Source organism: Dinoponera quadriceps, unplaced genomic scaffold, assembly GCF_001313825.1.
Source record: "Dinoponera quadriceps isolate SergipeBrazil2010 unplaced genomic scaffold, ASM131382v1 scaffold1527, whole genome shotgun sequence".
In the NCBI taxonomy this organism is placed as follows: domain Eukaryota; kingdom Metazoa; phylum Arthropoda; class Insecta; order Hymenoptera; family Formicidae; genus Dinoponera; species Dinoponera quadriceps.
Genome location: NW_014555734.1, coordinates 169577 through 191188, shown reverse-complemented (window position 1 = coordinate 191188; position 21612 = coordinate 169577). Strand labels below are relative to the sequence as shown.

At 44.8% G+C, this 21612-nt stretch overlaps 4 protein-coding genes across 8 annotated transcripts in view; 2 read left to right on the top strand and 2 right to left on the bottom strand.

Moving 5' to 3' along the window:
* LOC106745275 (protein argonaute-2) overlaps positions 1-14319 on the bottom strand; it is a 29866-nt gene extending 15547 nt beyond the window's left edge. The window contains exons 1-3 of one of the 3 annotated variants that reach the window (XM_014620728.1): positions 13858-14319; positions 7732-8119; positions 3568-3684 (exon numbers count right to left, since the gene is read on the bottom strand). In XM_014620728.1, the coding sequence (XP_014476214.1) occupies positions 3568-3679 (112 nt within the window). In that variant the 5' untranslated portion in view covers positions 3680-3684; positions 7732-8119; positions 13858-14319. Of the gene's footprint in view, positions 1-755; positions 1971-3567; positions 3685-7731; positions 8120-13857 lie in introns of those variants that run through there. The other 2 variants (XM_014620727.1, XM_014620729.1) reach the window with 2 other exon arrangements.
* On the top strand, positions 2040-5074 carry LOC106745278 (39S ribosomal protein L53, mitochondrial). 2 transcript variants are annotated; one of them, XM_014620735.1, is made up of 4 exons: positions 2040-2273; positions 3970-4082; positions 4488-4715; positions 4983-5074. In XM_014620735.1, the coding sequence occupies exons 1-3, from the start codon at positions 2128-2130 to the stop codon at positions 4679-4681; spliced, it is 453 nt and encodes a 150-aa protein (XP_014476221.1). In that variant the 5' UTR covers positions 2040-2127; the 3' UTR covers positions 4682-4715; positions 4983-5074. The 2 variants fall into 2 exon arrangements, with proteins under 2 accessions (XP_014476221.1, XP_014476222.1); XM_014620736.1 differs by lacking the exon at positions 4983-5074 and having other exon boundaries at positions 4488-4883.
* On the top strand, positions 5176-5673 carry LOC106745279. The gene has a single exon (XM_014620737.1). It carries the CDS (start codon positions 5187-5189, stop codon positions 5373-5375), a length of 189 nt encoding a protein of 62 aa, XP_014476223.1. The 5' UTR covers positions 5176-5186; the 3' UTR covers positions 5376-5673.
* A 3006-nt stretch (positions 14320-17325) lies between the features above and the next one.
* LOC106745277 (proteasomal ubiquitin receptor ADRM1) lies at positions 17326-21262 on the bottom strand. Of its 2 annotated transcripts, none has more exons than XM_014620732.1 (5): positions 20905-21262; positions 20524-20640; positions 19976-20315; positions 19744-19880; positions 17326-18239 (listed from the first exon to the last, which is right to left on the bottom strand). In XM_014620732.1, exons 1-5 carry the CDS (start codon positions 21106-21108, stop codon positions 17835-17837), a joined length of 1203 nt encoding a protein of 400 aa, XP_014476218.1. In that variant the 5' UTR covers positions 21109-21262; the 3' UTR covers positions 17326-17834. The 2 variants fall into 2 exon arrangements, with proteins under 2 accessions (XP_014476218.1, XP_014476220.1); XM_014620734.1 differs by having other exon boundaries at positions 17326-18071; positions 20905-21260.
* Between the last annotated feature and the right edge of the window lie 350 nt (positions 21263-21612).

Genomic DNA, 21612 nt, shown 5'->3' with positions numbered 1-21612 from the left:
CCACGGCACAAAGTTTGACGGTTGACGTTTACACAACTGTTTCAGATAAATATATTTCCTAACTCAAGACAGTCTCTTCCTAATGAGTCTTGTGACTCGCATAGATCGTGATTTGAATACCTGGCTATGCCTCAACAGTTAACACCTACTTAGTCTAAAACTGAACGTTAATTCCCTATCTACAAAGTGAATTGTGATTGGATTTAAATGATGCTTGGAAGAGAAGGACGAAGGGCACGATGAATTGATCGAATAACCTGAAGGCAGCATAGCTCAGTCTTGAGTCTTTTCAGGTATCACATTGGTGGCCAGCCAGCCTAGATTAAGCCTACCTTCCCGTCCCCGCGCGTCTCATAGATAAAAAAAAAAGCGTGTAATCTGGCGAGAGATAACAAGTCGTTAGATCAGGATTAGCTAATTCGGTGGGGCTCGTCAACGCGATTCAAGCCGAGATGTCTAACGGATCGCAGGCGAGTGACGACACGCGCGCCTGTTGAGCGAGGTTCATCCGAGGTCATTTAACGAGTCATTTTTTCCGCGAAGGCGTCGCGATGGGTTCCCGGAAGCGGACGGACTTGTCCGCGGACAGGCAATGAAGGGCCAGGAAGCGTTCGAGGGACGCTGCGACCGCGCGCTGAGGAAGTCTGTTCACTGGCTCGCGTACGCTCGTTCCTCGTCAGCGGACTTCAGCGGGGACTTGTTTACAGGGTCTTCGCGGCCGTCCCGATCGGGTACGCCGACACCGGGGTACTCACGTTGTCCTGCGGGATACATTGTCGCGACCGCCGGACGAATAAGACCAGATAACCACTAATAAATAAGTAAAAAATTTAACACAAGACCCACTGGCCGCACTACACGCTTCCCCACAACACACACTGCGAACGACACCAAACCGAGACTACTGCCCTTCGCAATGGCGTCCGCTAGCGCGGCGCCCATTGGCCGCGACGCGGCCAATGGGCGCGCGAGTGGCGCTTGCGAATTTTTCGCGCCACCAGTTACAATCGTGTCGCCCGTCGCTTATTACGCGGGGATGCGACGGAATTCGAAAACCATGCGAGAATAATTCGACGGCGACACATGAGACGCGCACATTGGTCCTTCGCCAATGTACTTTGTCACGTTCCGACGTTTTTCGTTCTTCGTCCATTCTTTCGCGATCTCCGACAATACGCGCTCGACTCTTTTCCCTCCTGTAAAACGCCTCTTCGCGAAGCGAAACGCGCATGTTCGTTGACGACAACGCTGCGCAGGCCGCTAATATTGCAGGCGATAACTTTCCTATGGATCCGGTTGGCGAGATAATAAATAGACCGCTACCAATCATAAAAAGACGTCGGTCGACGCGATGTTATTTTTGTTGTCGTCGGGCTTCCCGTTATGTTTCATCTCCGTAATGGTGTTTAACTAATAAACATATTCAACCGCGTTACACATTCAGGTCCAGCGAAAAACGCAAGTCGACACAAATCTAGTTGTATCATCTGATATCCTTTCCTTTATCAAATGCGAAATAGGGACAAATGATGATACTAGACTTATGTCGACTCGTGCTTCTTGTCGGGAAGCAGCCTCAGTTAGTAGGACACGGTTGCGACACTTTTTCCAATACCCAATAGGAAAAATGTATCTTTCGTGAATCGCTGAAAAACAACCTCTCTCATTGGATGCGTTCTGGAATTCGTGCAGGTAAGAGTGCCGCAACAGCCTTTCTTCCGATAACTGTTCATTTCTTGCGCTTGGAACGCTGTAGATACGCGTATCCTGAGAGATCTCGGACGGAAAACGAACACACTCGGCTCGCGAGCGGATAAATTGTGTTCGACGCGAATCCAGCTGAAAAAAATATTCAAAAGTCCTTAGTTGCGATTGAAAGAAACGAAGAAGGAAAAAGAGGAAAAAATCATCGTCTCCGATAATGATCTGTATCGTCGGGGCGAAGGGGGGGGGTTCTTCACTGCGCATGATCGGCGCGCGCGTGCGCGGCCGAGGAACACCGTCAGGGACGGTGTAGTGGAGAACGACGCGGCGCAGATTGGCAGCATTGGCGCGGCAACTTCCGGCAGTGGTACGACGAGTGATACGTCGCGGGGTAGGATCGCGTGTTCGCACCGTTGGGTCAGAATGTCGATCCCCTTCAGCGGCACTCGCACGCGTTCCGGCGGCTTGATCAGTGCCATCGTGAAGCAGCTGAAAAGAGTTAGCTTAAAGCCAGTCAAAAGGATCGATGTGCGGCTCGACCCGTTCCATGAGAATGTCAAGTCTACGAGGTTAGTTGCCTGAAGTTGTCCGCGCAGCGCCACCGGTGGGTACACCTTGCGCGGCACTAAGTCGAATCTCGCGTTTACGACGACTTTCGATACGATCGTCCCGTCGGATTTGTGAGACGGCGATCTAGCCGGAAAATATGAGATGCGTCACGAGAATTGCGTTTCTTTTCTTAATCTCCCGACTCGCACACCGCTCTTCCTCCAACGAAAAGGGAAGGAAAGCGAAACCTAAACGAACGTAATCCAAATCGAATCAATCATCTGAAGCATCAATGACTTGGATTCTCCCTTTTTTTCTTTTCACGTCGTTCCGAAGCGAAATCCATATTTCTCGAAAGGCTCGAGAGCGACCGACGATCAATCGTCGCGAACGGTCGAGTCAGTTCGACGCGGGTTAGGTTAGGTTTCGCGGCCGGTGACGTCGATAACGCACGCACGCGCAGCTCGCAACCCCCTCGCGGTTACGCTAGCAGACGATGCGCAGCCCCGTTATTTATAGAAAAGTGTCTCGATCGTGCGCGTGTTGTCGGTCGAGGAAGAAGGCCTTCTTCTTTCCAGCCGTGGAAAATTCTCCGAGCCGTTCGTGTGAGCGCCGCGTTATATACCAGGATAACCGCGTTATAAACGCGTACCGCAACGTGAGAGGTAAAAAGCAAGAAAAGCGAAGACTTGTATCCGCGCCCCTCTTTCTCTCTCTCTCTCTCTCTGTCCCCTGCTCGCAAGCTCGCAATACCGTGTGAGATTTTGACGTTTGTGCACAAACGAGGCTGCGCTCGATACCGAACGACGTGAATCATCCCACCCTCTCTTGCTTTAATATTGAATTACGAGATAAAACCGTCGCGCGAGCCTGCCTGCCTAGCTGTCGATGGCGTTGCGAAAGAGCACACGGCGCTTGTCTTGCTTAAAATAGAACTTTTTTCCCCTCCCTTCCCCTCCCCTTATCTGCAAAATCCCCTCTGATCCGACCGTTTGTTTCGATTTACGATCGATAGTCGATAGCTGGTGATACGGAAGTCTGCCTCGGGTGTATGAGCCGAGACGAGTTTTTCGGAGCGTACAATAAATTCACACGGACGAAGTGTAATCTACTTTGCGCTATAAGTGTGTCCAAATAATTGCCTCGAACAAACATTGAAAATTGAGATTTTAAGCGATTGTGTCGTGTCTTATGTCGCTGTGAGTCGTGTAGAATCGAAAAGATATCGAGCGCACGCAGGAGAGCCTTCGTGTTTCGTCATAATAATGTGGTTATCCGTGTGTCCTCCGTTGTTTAAACAAGAATGAGACTTACCGCTGCACTGGCCACATCCATACGCTTTGCCAAGCATGGAGACGGCTGTAGTGATACGAAGGGTACTCAAATCTGGCATGGGAAGCGGTAATTGCTGCTCCATTTGTGCCATTCTGCCTAGAAAGAAACGATAAATACTGAGAGACGAAGTTGGGACGAAGTTGGGAGGAAGTTAAGCGAGTCTAGAGTCGCGTAGTTCTCGCGAACCGAGACGCGAGATCGCCGAAAAAATGAGGGGAGCGAGGAGATATAGGGATGGAAAAGAGAATAGAGACGAAGAATGTAGCGAAACGTAAATCCGAGGCGACGAACGATTCGTTCTTACACGAATCGACGCTTAAACGTTATACCACGGACGACATTCGCGAGATCAACGCACGTAACGTTTCTTTTTATTTGCAGAGATTTCCTATTTTACATTAGCGCCCCGAAAATCGGCGCGACAAATCCGTACTGTTCACTGAAAACGGACATAGTGTGCGATCGTTCGGATCCGAGTATCACGTTCAGTCTTCGTGAGTATGGCACAGACATATTACACGTATTACAAAGTCACCGTTTATCTCTATACAGAGTACCAGTGTTCGCAAGAAATTCACTCATCAAATAAAATAAACGTCATAATACGTAGAACTCGAAAAGGTATAAAAAAAAGCGATAAAAAATGTAAAAAAAAGGGGGAACATAGGGTAAGAATTAATCTGAACGGGATCTCGTCTGCGTACGATCTAAGGAAGAGTTAAATTCGATTGGAAATCCAACAGATTGATGATCGCAAGCGCGAGTGATTTTTTGGGAGGGAGGGAGGAATGTCAATGTAGATTTTTCTTTTATACCTTTTCTCTCTCTCTCATCCATCATCGTGCTTACGCAACGCAGCGTAACGAGCAAATAGGTCACTCGATTTGTTTACTTTTCAGAGTCAGGCGAAAAAGTGGTATTTAAAACGCCTCTTTTGACGTGTCTGAATATTTTGGAGCTTTACAACAAGCACATCTCCTCTTTAGTACCGCCCGATCCGGCCGAGCTCGAAGCTAAAGAGGAAAAGAAGAAAAAGCGAAGGAAAAAGATTAAGATAAAAGAAGGAAGCAAACGTAGAGGAGTGTTTTTATAAGCTCATTGGCGACCTGTCGAATTATTTGTGACTGGTAATAAATCGATTGTCAAAAGAGATACTTCTAAATTATACCTTAAGTTAGATCGCTGGTATCACTGAGATATCTTTCGCAAAAATACAGTAGCTTAGATGATCATAGTCGCACCATTTCGGAAAAATTGTTGTAATCGTCGATCAATATATTTTACTCCAATTACTCTCTCTCTCTCTCTCTCTTAGCACCTGCTTGAATCTTTTAAACAAAAAAAAAAGACAATGATCGAATATCGACAATAATTATCGTTTTATATTCTTACAGGGGTTTTTTCCTTGACTAGATCGTAGCAATCAAATAAAAAAGAGCTCGAACTGTATTAATTTAATTAACGCACCTGAAACAACTCTGTTCGTCGACATACTCGATCGGACTCGTAGAAACGAGAAACACACATACACACACAAACAACGCGACACGTGCGTTTGTGCAATTAATCTCCTTGCAAAAAGGAAATTAACTACGAAAATGGCAAGGCAGACGGGAAGCAAAGGTTACAATATAAGGCTTATCGATACGCTCTACAGCCAAGTTCCAGCTTTCACCGACGTGTTTGACGAGGAAACTTGGTACACTTTCGTTATTTGTTTTGTCGCGGGTACCTTTCTGGTGGCATTTATTCTCTCGAGATTCATCACTATACATCCCGTTGACTAAAAGACTGCGAACGGCGAACTCGATTCACACAAGATGACGTCCGATGTACTTCCTCAATGTCGACCATCTCAATTCCTACGCATTCAATGTCATTGAGAGCCATTGATTTTTTTTTTTTTTTTTTTACGGGCGGCGTAACCACGCAAACCTTTAGGTACTAAATCATCTCGTTCTCACGTAATTAAAGCGACAAGCTCCTGCGCCGGTTAGCGTCGCAGGAAGAGATGTACGATATTGTAAGTGCAACATGTCAAAAACAGTTCATGCTCTGATAATAAAACGTTGAAAAGATGTAAAACTTCGTACGAGATATATTACGGAAGCAAACCCACACACGCGCACACACATACAAACGCGCACATGATTTAATTTATTTTTATTCTGTCAACATCCTATAACTCCTCCAAATACACATCATTATTTACAAATGGAAAAGAGGAAAAAAAAGAAACAATTGCGACAAAGAATTGAAATGTACAAAACAAGTAGCATTGCGATGGAGAATTAAAAAAGTGCACGAAAAACTAAAGAAATAAAAGATTTCACAGAAGAAAAAAAGAGTAAGTAAAGGATTTAAGAATGAATTTCGATTTTTGCACGCTTAGCAGCAAAATGCGCGAAGGAAACAGCGTGAAATATCTAAGAGAAGTTCAGTAAGCCGGTACGATTCTCGTTTCTCAAGTTCACGGAGTGTTGTGTGCCTCTCCTTTCTTCTGTCCACCTCTCTCTTTTTCTCCTCTCGTCTCTTTCTTTCTCTTTCTCTCTCTCTCTCTCTCTCTCTCTCCTCCGTTCCTTTCATTTCGTCCGTGCACGTTTCGCACTCCCTTCAAAGTCTTTGTCTCCCTTGAACGTACCGCAATCGTCCTTGCGAGCGTATGTTTTCTTTAAATTTACAACAGCATGAACATCTCCCTTACGGCCGTCGTGCCCGCATCTTTAAACTGTGTTGTTAAGAAATCCGAGTCTCCGTCGTGCGAGGAATAATCGTCAGGAAAATAAAGACTCCGTCCGTCCGTCCGTCCGTTCGCGGTCTCGCATGAACAAATTTACCTCGCGATTAACTCGTTCGAGATTAGCTGGACGGCCGCGTCGAGGCGCGACGCGTTTTAGTTGTGGCTGATAAAATCGTAATGCGCCAAGCCGAGACACTCGTCAGTTTTCATTTCGTTGACACTACATACACCACAATATGTACGTGTAAATAAACGTTCAACATTCAACGAGAATACGAACGGCTTTAGTTTAGCAGCGAATTCGCGGAAGAACGCCGAATTTTCAATGTCGAGTGGTACAATTATTCCGAGCAATCCGCAAAAGATCGAAAAAAAAAAAAGAGATACAGATTCTAAGTAGGTTGAGCAGATAGCCGACAAAATAAATAGAAAAAAGCGTCAGAGCGCAGAGATTTAAAACGCAGCTGCGAGTTCGTGAAATGATTTACCGACGTCGTTAAGTCTTTCATGGCAATAAAAATACGCGTATCAAATATGGTATCGATTTCAAGGTACTGTGCATCTGAAATGATACACAGCGCCTATAAATTTCAATTTCTCATTACGACAAAAAAACGAGACAACCGAAAGAAGGAGAAATGCGATTATTCGCGCATTTGGTATCAAAATAAATCATCATCCGAGTCTCGAAAGTATAGTTTTGAAGTTTCGGGGAAAAAAAACCGTTTTTTTCTTTTTTCAATTCTTCCGCGGACTTTTCCGGTTTATCTTCTTCACGGGAAAAAAAGGAAATGTGGCAGATTTCAACACTGGAAACACGGCTGGGTCACTTTTGACCCACTTGTAGACACTTTTTCCACACTTCTTTGGATTTTTATCACTGAGAAGCCTTCTTTATCATGAAACAATTAAACATTATGAAATTCAAAAAAGTCCACGGATAATTAGGGGAAAAAGAACTGGGTCGGAAACGAGTCCATCCGCTGTTCTAGGAGGGGAAAGAAATCACCGCGGTTCTAACCGAGCAAACGTGAATTTTTTCCAAACGAATCCTCGTATCCTTGGAAAATGGAAACTGCGAAGAAATTCGCGCGAAAATGGAGGGAAAATAGTGCCTTTCCGAAATCTTAAACCTATACTCGAAAGAGCGACGCACCGGTGGACGATCGGGGATCGAAGCGATTGCAATTTCGGCGAGTCGCGATCTCCGACGACACGAAGCTGACCGAAGCGTGCCGATCGCCGCGGATCTTCACTGTCACGGCTAAGCGTGGCCGGGCGAGCCGTTTTCACGCGTTTCTCAGACTCCGAAAGCCGAACTCGGCGAAATTCCATCGATTCTAATCCCCGTGATCACGCTTCCTTTCTCCTCCTCCTCTTCCTCAGTGCGCGCGTTCTCTCACCTTGTTTTTTTGCGTGTATCCTCACAGGTGACAGGTGAATATTAGGAGACGTGCACGAGAATCGCGGGATGCTCTGCGACGTTGGCTGTTCACTTCACTGCGGCATTCCCGTGGCTTCACGCGCGCGTGCGGAACGCAACGACGCACTGTGTGTAATCGTTCTCTCCTGTTGGCGTGCCGCGCGGGCTACATGGCTCTGCGCGCGGCAGTCGTGTCACTGCCGGCTCTCCTCTTTCTCTTGTTCTCTCTTTCTCTGTTCCGCTCTGTGTCTCTCTCTCTCTTTCTCTCTATCTATCTCTCTTTATCACTCGCGAACGAACTCGGGGAAAATCGCATCCCTCGCTGTGCTCTCGACGTCAATGTCCACGCACACGTGACCGGATTCTCTCTGCAACAACACCCGCAAACGTGAACATCGAGTTATCCTCTCAGCGAGTTGCTTTCGCGCGCGCACTCTTTCGCGAGATCGATCGATCGATCGCGAGGAGTTTCTTTTACAGGAACGGACACCGGGTCCAAGCGATAGCGAATTTAAACTTCCCACCCACGCTCCCTCGGAGCGTCTTTCGTCTCCTCTTTGCTCTGCCGAGCGACAATCTTCTTTCTTTTTTTTCACAATTTCCCGACTGCGGGTCGAAACGGGTATTTCTCGATTCTAACAGCGGCACGAACTACAAGCTTGCTTCCCTAGTAGCACACTTCATTGGCGTTACACTGGCTCGACATTGGCCAACATCGGCCGATATGTAACGCCAATGAAGTGTGACACCAGAGTTCCTGTGCGTGGGAGGAGACGAGGGAGGTGCGAGACGTGACGCAATGTTCGCGATTTTCCTTCGATCTGCCGGGTTCGAAGTAATCACTGCGACTTTCGCAGTCGTTTCCGCTACTCGATATTACGGAAAGATGATAACGGCAGATAAGATAATCTCTTTTCTCTCTTGGCGAGCACGTGTAATTATTCTTCGTCAACCTTGACACAAGTCCCGACGCGTTGCGCCGACACAATAGGCGAAAAATACGCGTTCGTTGGCGAAAAAAAGAGATATAACGCTCGATACATAAGGCGGTCGTCAAATGTCAAGCGACGACGACGCAACGTCGCACGCGGCACGGTGCTATTTCAACTTCGCTTCGTCCGTTTAAACGCGAACGCCCGCCGCCCGCGATATTATTGCAAACACCAAGACAAAGGCCGAGAGAATCGCCGTCGTCAATAACCCGGCGAGTATCGTCGCGTAAATCGAGCGTTTGCTCCGCTCACGCTTGCCGGCTGGCCGCGAGTCGTCCCGCCGACCGATGCGGCTCGTTATTCTTTTCTTCACCCGGCAGATCTAACCCCACGATAAATTTCATTCAAATCTCCGACTTACTGTCGTCGCGACACATTTCGCGCGGAACGAGGGCGACCGGTTGAAGCGTCGCCGGATCGTCGAGATCTTGCTGGTGCGAAAGGTTGCGCGCGTTCAACGAGCACAACGGTTGTGCAGCAAACTCCGTTAATACTGTCCTGTTCCCTAGGCAAAGTAATTTAAAATTTCTAATCGCATTTCTAGAATTATTCTTAAATATTGATGCAACGTGACCGTTACTTCGGAGCATTGTTGCCGATACACCAATCATGAATATTAAAAAATAATGCACCTGATTGGAAATTTTCTATGTCACTGTGCCTAGAGAGGATGGATCGGTAAATCGAAGGTTGCACAATTTTTTTTTATTTTCGTGGAATTTCACAGCGTATCCTCGTATCCAATAGGAAAATGTATCTCCTGAGAGTTATTAAAAAAAAAATTAATTTTCCTATTAGACAAGGGATGCGCTCCGAATTTATCAAAAAGAAAGTGTTGCAACCTTTTTGTCCACGACTGTACAACTATTGAGTAACAATTATCCACAATTGGTGTATACTTTCAGATCTGCCAATCACATCCATCTTCCAAAAGTCGATCATTCAACCGTTGTGCTTCCTGAACGCAGGCAAAAAATCGTGATGCACACAATGAAGATAGGGATATATTCTGCGTTTCCGCGTCGCGTTTTGAATATGTTTGTCGTGTTCCAAGACGCAGAGTTAACGACGAACGTCGTGACGAAAACGGAGTCGCCTTTTCGCAACCTATAAGCGCGTAATATTATTTAATATTAAGTAATATTCTGAACATATTTTCAGAATATTAGACGTAAAATTCTAATATCATATTCTAATAATATTATTTAATATTAAATAATATTTCTGGAATATTAATAGATGCTTACATGTCCATTCCTAATGATATTTATAAAATAATATTATTTGATGTTATTGCAATATTATATATTTTTTTAATATTCAACTCTGTATATATATATATATATGTATGTATAAGAACATTTTTTTAATATGCCAATAATATTACGTGAAGTGGACATGTAATATCAATAGAACATTTCTGTAATATTAAGAAATATTACATAATATTTTTAGAATATTATAAGAATATTATTTTAACATTTAATAATGTTCACATAATATTCTAGGAATATTACGTGCTTATAGAGCTGTTGCTCATACCGATATGTTTTTATTCGTGCTAGGACACGCGAACAAAGTCGCTGTCGTCACTCTCGTCAATCATGCCGATGTTCGCGCTCCAGCTGGACATCGCGCCATGTTACGAATTAACGCGCGACTCGCAAGGCCACGTAAGACGTATGATCTCTCGATGGAAGGAAGGTCGCGATACTCCCCCGTTGAGTTCCGCCACACGTCCAGGTGGAGTCCAATGGGAGAATTTGTTCCACAGCGACTCCCCCAGGAGGTCAATTTTCTTATTGGATACCGGACACGTTGTAAAGTGCATCGAGTGTCGGAAATGTTTGGTTGCGCGCGTTCAGCGAACGCACGGTTATACACACAGTAGACTATATTAACGGAGTCTCATGCCTCAGGCATAGTAATACTGAAAATGTCCAATCGGACGCATTATTTTCGAATATTTTTGCATCATGATTGCTGTTTTGGAACACTGTTGCCGATTCACCAAATAATTAATAATCATGACGCGCGAATAATCAAAAATAACGCACTTGATTGGGAATTTTCGATGACATTGTGCTTAAAAAATGGGGCAGCATTAATAGAGCATTAATTGTTGTGCAACCGTTGAGTAACAATTATCTATGATCGATGTGTATACTTTTAGATCTGCCAATCACATCTATCTCCCAGAAATCGATCGTATTAAACTGATGTGTTCGCTAAACGCAGCCTTTGGGGGTCGATTGTGTATATCCAGAGTTGCCATGGAAAATGAATTTTGAAATTCCTTCACTTTTTCAAGTTTTCCAGACGACAGTGGAGAATTTTGCACAATCAATATATAATCTAAAACTTTAACGTTTAGAAACAAGGATTGCAGGGAAGGTAGTTGATATTATTAAAAGCAACATAAATTTACTATAAAAATTTACTAATATAATACTGAATGCAAACTCAGACTAACAGGAAATAAATGAGTATTGAGGAAAAAAATACAGTTGAGAGTATTCAAGGAAATTGCGAGAAAGTTCCAAATTTCAATTTTTTTTTTTAAATTCATGATTTTTCCCGATCTGTGGCAATTCTGATCTCAAAACGTAGTGAGAATTACAAAAGCGAGCGGATTTACTAGAATATTTGTAATTTCATTGGTCAAAACATCTAGTGAATTTTCTCACCTTCGCAATTCCCCCTATGTTTTGAAATGCACAATCGACTCCTTTGTTGCAAATTCAAGACGATCGATCGTCCCGATGAAATGGTGATCCAGTACGGTTTCCAATCGACGATACGAGAGACGGTAATAATTAATTTCGTAAACGAAATCGCACGGTATTTCCCGTCAAATTGATCCTCTCGGTCCGCACACGGTGCTTGCGCGTGGCCGGTGCGCGCACCGCCGGGAACGAGAGAGAAAGAACGCGCGACTTCCGCGTGCGTTCACGTCGTGTATACTCCGGTGTGCGCACGCACACATGGAAAACCGGACGGATGGATGGACAAACGGTGAGACGCACGCCCGCGTAAGTACGAACGCAAGTGCGCGCGCGGCGCTCTCTCTCTCTCTCTCTCTCTCTCTCGGTGCGCTTCCGTGTGTTTTGTGTTTTCCTCGCGCCGCAAACGGCGAGAAAAGAAATTGGGTCGTCGAACCGGTCGTCGTCGCGCGAACTCGCGCTGAGCGGTACTCGCGCGACTTGACGTTTCCGCGCGCGCATGCGTGCACGCGCATCGACACCCGAGGCCGTCGAGCCGCGAAAATGCGCTCTCGTCCGTTCTCGGCGGAAAACCCGCGGCATTCGTCTCCGATCGAAATCACGTGAGACATTCCATTGAGTATCAATCAAATATTGATGTCGGTTCACGACGTTTGATGACACGAATTTTCGCCCCGCGGAAAGAGAGACCGAGATAAGCGGAGCCGAACCGGAGGACGAGAGCAAAAACGCGAAATCGGTCACGAACGGGAGAGAGCGACTTGACCATAAGTTTGTTCGTTTCAGTTGAAAACTTCAACGGATTATTAGTTTTGCCAACTAGATTGCACTTTTTGCCTTTAGGGTGCAACAAGTGTATAACCTAGCGATGAATGGAGAAGGAACGAAATTCCGGTGCAGTATTGGTTCAGTTGAAACGAGCAGGCTTTGTCACTTCCATCGACCGAGCGAGTTAATTAAGAGTCGGCCGATTCGGCTTCTTAAACAATCGAATCGAGGGCGGTCTAACTTTGATCAGCGTTCGCGGGAACATCGATGAACGGTGCTTGAAAGCTCGAGTCATCGTGAAAGAGAACGCGATGCTACCGTGCTTTTCGTGCGTCGAGTCGATGTGTATACACACATACGCACAACACACACACACGGTGCACGCAAGCCGCGTTGAATCATGCGTGTTTAAAGTTCGGGAAGGATCTCTCTCACCCACCTCGCGGCACAACTCGGGGCGCTATGTCCTTTTGCGAATGACACGCGGGCAGAAACGTGTACACGATCACACATACACGTACGTACGTACGACGCGACCCGCACACACTGTACGTAGTCGTCGTGAGCAGCAGCGAGAACGATAACGGATGATTCACACCGCCGTCATCGTCTCTCGAACGAGCGACGACATTTGTCACAGCGGTGTCTAACCTTCGGACGCGCGGCGATTCGTCCGGCGCGCGCGACGACGAGCACCTCCGCCGGCGTTTCCAGCGCGCGACGTCGGCGGCGTGGTGCGCGCAGCGCGACGACGACTTCGTGAACACACGCTCTCTCGGCGGACCGCCCGATCAAAACAAAGAGGCGCGGACCTGCTCTCACACCGAAAACAAACTCTCTCTTTCTCTCTCTAACTATCCCTCGCTTTCACACGAGCGCGCGCGCGCGACGTTTACCTCGAATATGTGCGCGGACCGAATCTCTCTCTCTCTCTCTCCCTCCCTCTCGAGAAAGATCCTCGCCGCGTCAACGTATCCACGTACGCGACACTCCCGCGTTTCTCCACGCCGTGGTTTCTTATCCTTCCCTCCTCCTTCCTCCTCCACCACCACCTCCTTCACCTCCTCCTGCTCCTGCCGCTCGAGGCGCGCCCGCCGTCGTCGCTTTCACCCGCTACGCGATGCCGCTGGACGAACGTGCGATCTCCGCGGCGCGGAGCCACCAAAAACGATCACCAAGTGTCAAGGTTGCCATTGTGCACACGTACGCGTCGCGCGCGCGCGCGTGTGTGTGTGCGTGCGTGCGGGTGCGCGCACTCTCTCTCTCTCTCACACCACACACATACACAGTTCGCCTCGCGTCTCACTCCCTACTCTTCACCGAACCAGCCGCGCGTTCCCCCTGGTCTCTGCCCGCTTGCCTACCTCCCACCCCTCAGCCGCTTACACTCACTCTCTCTCTCTACCTATCTCTATTTCTTTCGCTCTCTCACTCTCTCTCTGTCTCTCTCGCTCACTCCCTCCCTCGCTACGTCCCTTCCCCCTGCCCTTCTCGTACCGCCGCCTGCCACCGCGGTACCGCTATCACAACAATAGCGTTATCGCAATATCCGTAGCTTATTCCACGATGACACTGGTCACGACGCTTCGTGGCTCGCCGCAGCGGCCGTTCGGATGCACTCACAAGGGAAACGGTGCTCACTTGTGTCCGGCCCGACGCGATATACGCCGCGGCTTTTTTAGCGGAATTTCGCCGAGGCGCATTCGGCGATCAGCGTTTAGCGAGGGAGTCCCCCACTACTTGTTCGATTCACGCGGCAACGCGCAGCCGCGGCCGCTCTCAGGGCCGGCGCGCGGCGCCGTGAGCGGGCGCTCGCACGCGGGGGCGACTGGCTTGTTTACAAACAAATACCCGGCTGGTTGGCCGCTGGAGCCTGCCAGCCAGCCGCGCTGCTCCTTCGATCGACGCGAGACCGCCGGCGGGACATGCCTGCGCGCCTCGATTCATGTATTCTCGCTCGTTGAGATTGTATTGAGTGCACCTGTGTGCACCTCCCTTCATTAAAATTCACGAGTGTCTCTGTCGGGTATCCTCGTTGTTATCAATTCTGAAAGAGTGATGTAGAACGTGCATGTACATGGCTCTTTGTTTCGCCTCAAGTCTTCATTTCCCTTCGATTTCAGCGTTGTTTCAGCTTCCATTTAAATTAATCGATGTAACGCCGGTTGTTGCGCGATAGCTTTATGATTTCTTTTTTTTACGTTTCCTGCATGGCACATATGTTGTTGCCTGTTCTGTGAAAACTGACGTTTATAAGTGCAAGTGCACACAATTTTTATCCGACGAAACGTATATGCTACTCCTCGTTTAAATCTTCTCATCTGTCTGTCTACACACGCACGCACACATTGTGCGCGCATGTATCGACTTATTAATACATTATTAGTAATTTTTTTTCGCAAAAAGGACGCGTTTTACCAAAAGCGCCCAGACATTTAACCTCTCGCGCTGACAGACCTGAATGATGTCATAATCAGGCAGCCAATAGGATACTCCCGCGAATGAACATGCAAACACCTGACAACACACGTCGCTCGTCTCTCCAGCAATCACTGCCTTTTCGAGACTGAACTTGGAGAGAATTAATTCAAGCTGTTATCGAGTAATTGCGGCAAACGTATTATACTTACTTTGGTGACAGTAGAACGATAAAACGCGTATTTATTCCACTTCCCTCGATTTAACCGATTGATAAAGTAATATAGGTAACGCTATATATCGATTATAGAAAGAACCAATAAAAGGCTTGTGCGTCGTAAACAAGAGTCGCTGATTGGACCGCGCTTTCCCGCCATTACATTTTTATACGGCTAAATTTCACGCCCAACCGTATATTTGAACCTCTAGTACTTATTCGATTATTATAAAAGACCGATAAGTAAGAAGCAATATATTACTTCCGAAAGAATTTCCTTTTAATATTAAGGCTCCGGAGTAGCCAGCTAAGAACTTTGCGTTGACAGTAGCGACACAGTTCAAAACGACAAAAGGATGAACCAATAGAGTGCGTATAGCAAGCGCTACAAATACTTCGAAGCGTTTCTCTTTCTTCATCTATTTTTCGGATCAGAATAAAGGAAAAAGGAAGAAGGAGAAATGTTTCGAAGTATTTATAACACTTATTCGACTGTACTTATATGTGTGGAAAGTGACATATTGGCAACGAAATTTTGTGTTGCGTGCCATTTTATTATTATTTGTTTAATTGTGCGGGTGTGAATTGTAAACATATTTGTTAAACCCGTAAAAATGAACGAAAACCGAGATTAGTCTGGAATTTTATAGGTAGAAGCATATTTTTCACTCCTTTCAACGACTGTGAAATCGTGTGTTTTCCATGAATAGGGCCTTATTTCACGTATCTTTTACGGCTAATTACTGATTGTCAGGAAGGAAAAGGAGAGTTTTCGTCCATTTTCGCAAGTGTTTTCCAGCGATCTCAATTATTGTTTTACCCAAATATCTTTTTATTTACAAATGGCACGCGATATTTCTCAATGTATCATTTCTCGCCTATTACGAATCCAATATGGCCGCGGCTACTCCGGAGTCTTAATTAAAACATTAATCGTACTTTTTTAAACATAAATATAGTCTGTCACGCAAGAATATCGCCTAGACTGTTTTAAGAGAAGATTACTAGGAGATTTTACCACTGTGATATTCGTTAAAGGGTAGGGGAGATTATTACGCTTTGTGATAGAGACGCCAGTATTACTTTCCATTGTGACAAGAACACGTGATTTCCGAAATGAGTGCGTCGTATTTTAAACGTCTCAAGGCAGTATTCTTGTGTACTCACAATAAAAGGACCTAAAATGACTCATATAGTTACTGCTAAATATATGCATATGTCAAAAGATTTCGTACGGAATTGAGCGATACGATATAAAGAACAAAAAAATGTCGACGATTTTCCCGCGAGAGGAAAGACGCAAAAGACGTCGGAAAAAGAAGATAAAGTCATTTTCATGTTGTTTCAGCGAAACTCTGTTGACATTGCGACAAGCACAAAAGTTACTGACCAAAAAGGGAGTGAACATTAACGTAGTGACTTTGCAAAGGCGGCTAAACGAGGCGAAAATCTTTTGGCATAATACTATGCTGAAACCTCTCCTTAAACTAGAGCATACCGAAAAGCGATGCTTATGGGCTGCGCAAAATTTGAATCGTGATTGGAATAATATGATTTTTACTGACGAAGCGTTGTTTTGCACATTGGTTCCTGTCAAATACGCATGGTCTTTTCCGGAAAAATCGCCTTTGCAGAACACCGTTGAATATCCAATTAAGGTCCATGTTTGGGGGTGTTTCAGTATTCACGGTTTTGACACTTTGTATTTGTTTACTCACAATCTAAATGCTGAGAAGATATTCGAAATTGATCGGCGAACATTGTTAAAGTCTGCTGAGAAGTGGTTTGGATCGGATAATGAATTATGGATACTGCAAGAGGACAATGACCGGAAACACCGTAGCCGCTTGTGCACTGTATGGAAAGCCGAAAATGATATGCAGACTTTGGATTGGCCTGCGCAGTCGTCTGATGCGAATTCGATTAAAAATGTGTGGTCCATCATTAAGAGGAAGCTTCAAGGAAAGCGTGTGTTCATTTTAAAACAATTGTGTCGCCATGTCCGAGTTATCTGGCGTCTATCGTTACCGCAACAATATACGGAAAATCTTATAGAAAATATGCCAAAACCGTGCCAGCGAATTCTCGATAATAATGGAGACTGGACGATTTACTAGTAGTATAGTAAATGCGTAATAGTGCTTTTAATGCACTTTTAAATCAATCTATAAATTTCTTAAAAATAATAATTTTTCTTTCAGGTGTGCAGACGACATTTTTGTGTGACGGACTGTATAAATATATAATACAAAAAAAAGGTTGGAGGTTATAATGATTCACATTACACGATGCGATTCTTCAAAATGGCAACACCTTAAAACCATAAAGCGGGAAAATATTTTAACAAAGCGAGAAACTTATTGATTCTTACATTTTAACGAAAAAATTGTCTAAAAGGCGACCAATATTAAGCGCACACTCATACATAATATATTTATAATAAATGAATCACAACATTTTGTTAAAATTTGTTATATTTAAGTATTCACAATTCGATAGATCCAGTAGACGTGTGTGTGTGTTATGTGTGTGTGTGTGTGTGTTGTGTGCTGCATACAAAACCGATTTAACAGTATCATTTTCCGTACATATGTGTAACTTCAATAAATGACATAATGAATTCTTTCAATTTTTCTCCACCTATTCATCTATTTTATTGATGGGGGAGATTACGCTTGATCGTTCACTCGCGTGTATAAATACAGGATTATCGAACACTTAGAAAAAAAAAATTTTGCGTACGCACCGTTGAAAGCGTGTTACTGAAACGCCGCGAAAAATTCAACCGGGGAAAAAGAATCGCGTCTCTGGGAGGAAGTTTTTCTTTTTTTCTGACGTTGTCATCGTGGACGCGGCGTCCGACAGTCGGGTCGCAAAGAATTCCAGTAATACGAAGGAGACAAAGAAAGAAAAGGGGGAAAGATAGCAAGGAGGAAGAACGCACGCACGCGCGCGAATCCTATCCTTAGTCTAGAGCCATGCCCTCATCGTCATCGTCCTTCTTATCGGGGCTAGCGGCCGACGATGGCTGCTTCTTGCTCTTGTCGTCTTGGCCCTGCTGTTGCTGCGCTTGCTGCCCTTGGCCGTTCTTCGCTTCGGACTCCAGCGCGCTGACAAACTCTTCGATGTTACCACTGGCCGCGGCATTGACGGCGTCCGGTCCCAAGCCAAACTGACGGATGACTGGGCCCGCCTGGCCCGACTGCAAAGCAGACCAGAACATTGATAGCGCCTGGGAGAACTGGGGGGACGAGAGCGTGGTACACAGGTTGTCCCCGGGCGGCAAGTGCATGTTCATGGCACTCTCCAGGCTCTCCGTCGTAGAGATCGCCGCTGGGATGGCATTGGTCAGCTCTGTCGCTACGCCCCTCTGCCGGACAATAAGCTGCGCTGTAGCTGGCCGAAAACAGCAGATATAACCGGAGAGACCTGCCCAACTGCTCAACAGAGCCAGAGCCTCCGACAGCCAGGTAAGGTTCGGACGGAGAACAATATTGAACATTGAGAAAGCCATGCTTCTCTCTTTCTCTCTCTGCCTTTCTCTAGCGTTGCCTTGAACTGAATTATTTCTAACAACTATCGATGTGTAATTATGAATTATTCGCGAAATGATCGTTGTTGCCTCTGCCTCGACATCCCTCGTCAATATCATCGTTCAATGATCTATTTAATGATCCCATGGTTGTTTCGAGCATTTCTCACCAAGCTTAGCAATGAGCACATATTGTTAGCAAACGTAATCTCACGGTGTATGGCAGACAATGTGTGACGTAATTATGTTTGACAATACGACAAAGGACACCGCTGCGCGAAACTGATGATTACGCTACACTGAGAGCCGCTAGCGGCGGCAATAATGCAATTCTTTTCATAGATTATTAAAACCTTACCGAGTCTCAGTGGCAGAGGGGAGTAAACGCAACATTGTGGGATAAGTTGGCTATGCTTTGCATGATACATAGTCAGTTGTTTACGTGACTTCCAATAAGACTATCATCTACAAGCGTGTATAGACTAACCGACGGCTCGTTAAAGCTCCCCTTCACACACATGAATATATTAATATAATTTCTTCCCTTCAAACGACAAACTCATCTTCTTACTTTCAACTTTTGTTAACTTATCGCAATAGTAATGCTTTCGACATCAACGACTTTTTAATAGATGATGAATGCATGAAATTACCATGTTATTAATTCTGCGTGTTCATATGATTATTTATATGATAGAACTGCAAAGACGTGAAACGCACGTGTAATCACAAGAGAATTTTAGTAATCAGACGAATGGAGATAATAAGAAAAATGGTCTCTTACTTGCTCAGTTCGCTAATTTAAAGAATAGCTTTGCTTGTAAAAGAACTGAAAGACCCTGAAAGCAATTTTGTGTCGGGTTTTATATCTCTTATACATATATAGTAGCAATAGCTGTAAAAGATATGCAATTAGTAACACAACAGATGTTTCATTCCTGCAAGCCACTCTACCAGAAAGTATTCTATATCATACTTCAGGAGCTTCCAGATAGGATTCCCTCTAGTTGCATTCATATACATAAATAACTTCATAATTTGCTCTCTAAAAATTATCTTTCTTTTGCCACATCAACTCGTTACCGTTCAACCTCTATCTGATAAGCGAGTATAAACTCGCACGTTACTGATCAGAAGATTTGTTGCAAATATAACGATATTTCCAGCATTCAATTCACTTTGGATGAAAGAATGTCGCAATAATGAAGCCATTTGATCATACTGTTGAGGTTCTTAAGATATTCACTGGTGTTGTGAATAATTGAATGTCACTTATCAATACTTAACAGTATACGAATTAAACTAATTCTAACTCAATAAGAAGCGTAAAATATGACATTACCTGCACGGTCGGTTCCGCCGGTGGTGGTGTTGGAATTTCCGACAGAAAATTCTGCAAGTCGCTAAGCTGTATTCTATTGCTTGGACCCGTTGTTGTCGGAGCGGACGGTGTGGACGGAGCTGGTGTTCTTGCCGCTGCTAATTTATTATTATTATTAGTATCCTCATTATCAGCATCTAAATAATGTATTGTTAGAATATGCTGTATTACATCTGATCGCAGTTCAACTTACTCGTAGATTTAGACGATTCAGTGGTAGACCCAGGAGTCAACGAATGAGTCGCTCTAGATGTGTTCGTAGTGGCTGGGGTGGACGAGGTTGTAGTGGAAGCTCTTGTGCTTTGAACACCATGCGGTCTATTCATTGTGCCTAACAAACTGCCAAGACCGCCAATCTGGCTGACACCACCAAATAATTGTATCAGTTGCTGCTGTGACATGTTGTTCAACAAATTCTGAAGATCTCCCTCGGGATTAGCGCCGCTGCTTCTCTGAGATCCAGGAGTTGGTGGATTATTAAGTACATCGTTGATTTTTCTACAGTATTCCTCATCCTTGTCCGTTTTGTGATCCTATAAGAACAAAATATGCATTTTATACAAATTATGCGATATGAAAGCTACAAAACTTTCAACATAAAGTTATGTAAGTGAGACAAATATATCTATGTCAAGTGCTTGTAAAAAATCTCAGAGCAATATAATTCAATGTGAAAGTACATGTTCTTATTTGAGTTTTAATGGTCTCTGCAATAGTACACTATAAATTTGTATTTTTCACCTGTAACCAAAAGAAGAACTTCTTACTCGATGACTTGAACCGTAGAAGATACACTCTGCCAGTCTTACATTGAGCAGCATGTTTAAATTCGCAATCATCGGGGAAGATTATCAAGTCCTAAAAAATTTAATTGACTTGTAGAGATAAGTAGCAATTTAATAAAATATACAAGTCGATATACCATACAAAATATAGAAGATATCGATGATGTCAAGCAGGAAATATAGAATAGAAAATAAAAATAGAAATAATCAAAAGGTGCACTTTTTAGGCATGTAAGACCAGAGGTAAAGTGCACGTTTGGCACTTCTTTTTTCTTCTATTATACGCATTATTTGTAAAGAATTTCTTAAAAATTTGCTGGAGGCAAAACTATCGTACATCTTCAACAACTCCGCTCGTGCGATCCTTCCAACAGAAGTGCATCAACGAGTCGTCGGACTGATAGACGTACAGTTGGCCCTTTCGTGTATCCGGATAAACTATTTTATTATCCTTCATAGTCATCTTGCCGGCCTTGAATTCCACCAGATTTTTCGAGGCTCCGCGCGACGCGGTGTTGCCAAAAAGCGCTCCGCTCGACATGCCTGCCGATATAGAAAAAAAATCGCTGTTTGACACGAGCGAGACTGATCGCCCGATTGTCGCCCACTTTTACGGAGCGCGCTGATCAACGCTGATGACACTGCACTTTAAGATGGCGGCGTCGTGAGCCGACGCCAATGCCTGAGAAGATAGAAGAAGGGACACGTAAGAATGAACGAGAGGGAGAGAGCGAGAGAATGTACGGTCGCTAGCGCTACCACGCGGAGAAACTCTTAGCTAGGGATGGGCAATATCGAAAAAATATGAATTGGCTTTCGAGCGATCGATTACAAGAATGTCGATTTTGAGCAATCGATTAAATTTTAAAAAACTTGACGATCTAGCCGACTGATTAATTTTTTTAATCTCGTAAACGACGAAATGAATGTCCTTTTGGCAGCTAAATCCAAGTTCAAGGACTGCAATTATACTACCGAAGACTGAGAATTCGAACCAATTAGTATTTCATCAATTCGTAAAATCTAAAGAATCAGAGATGCATCG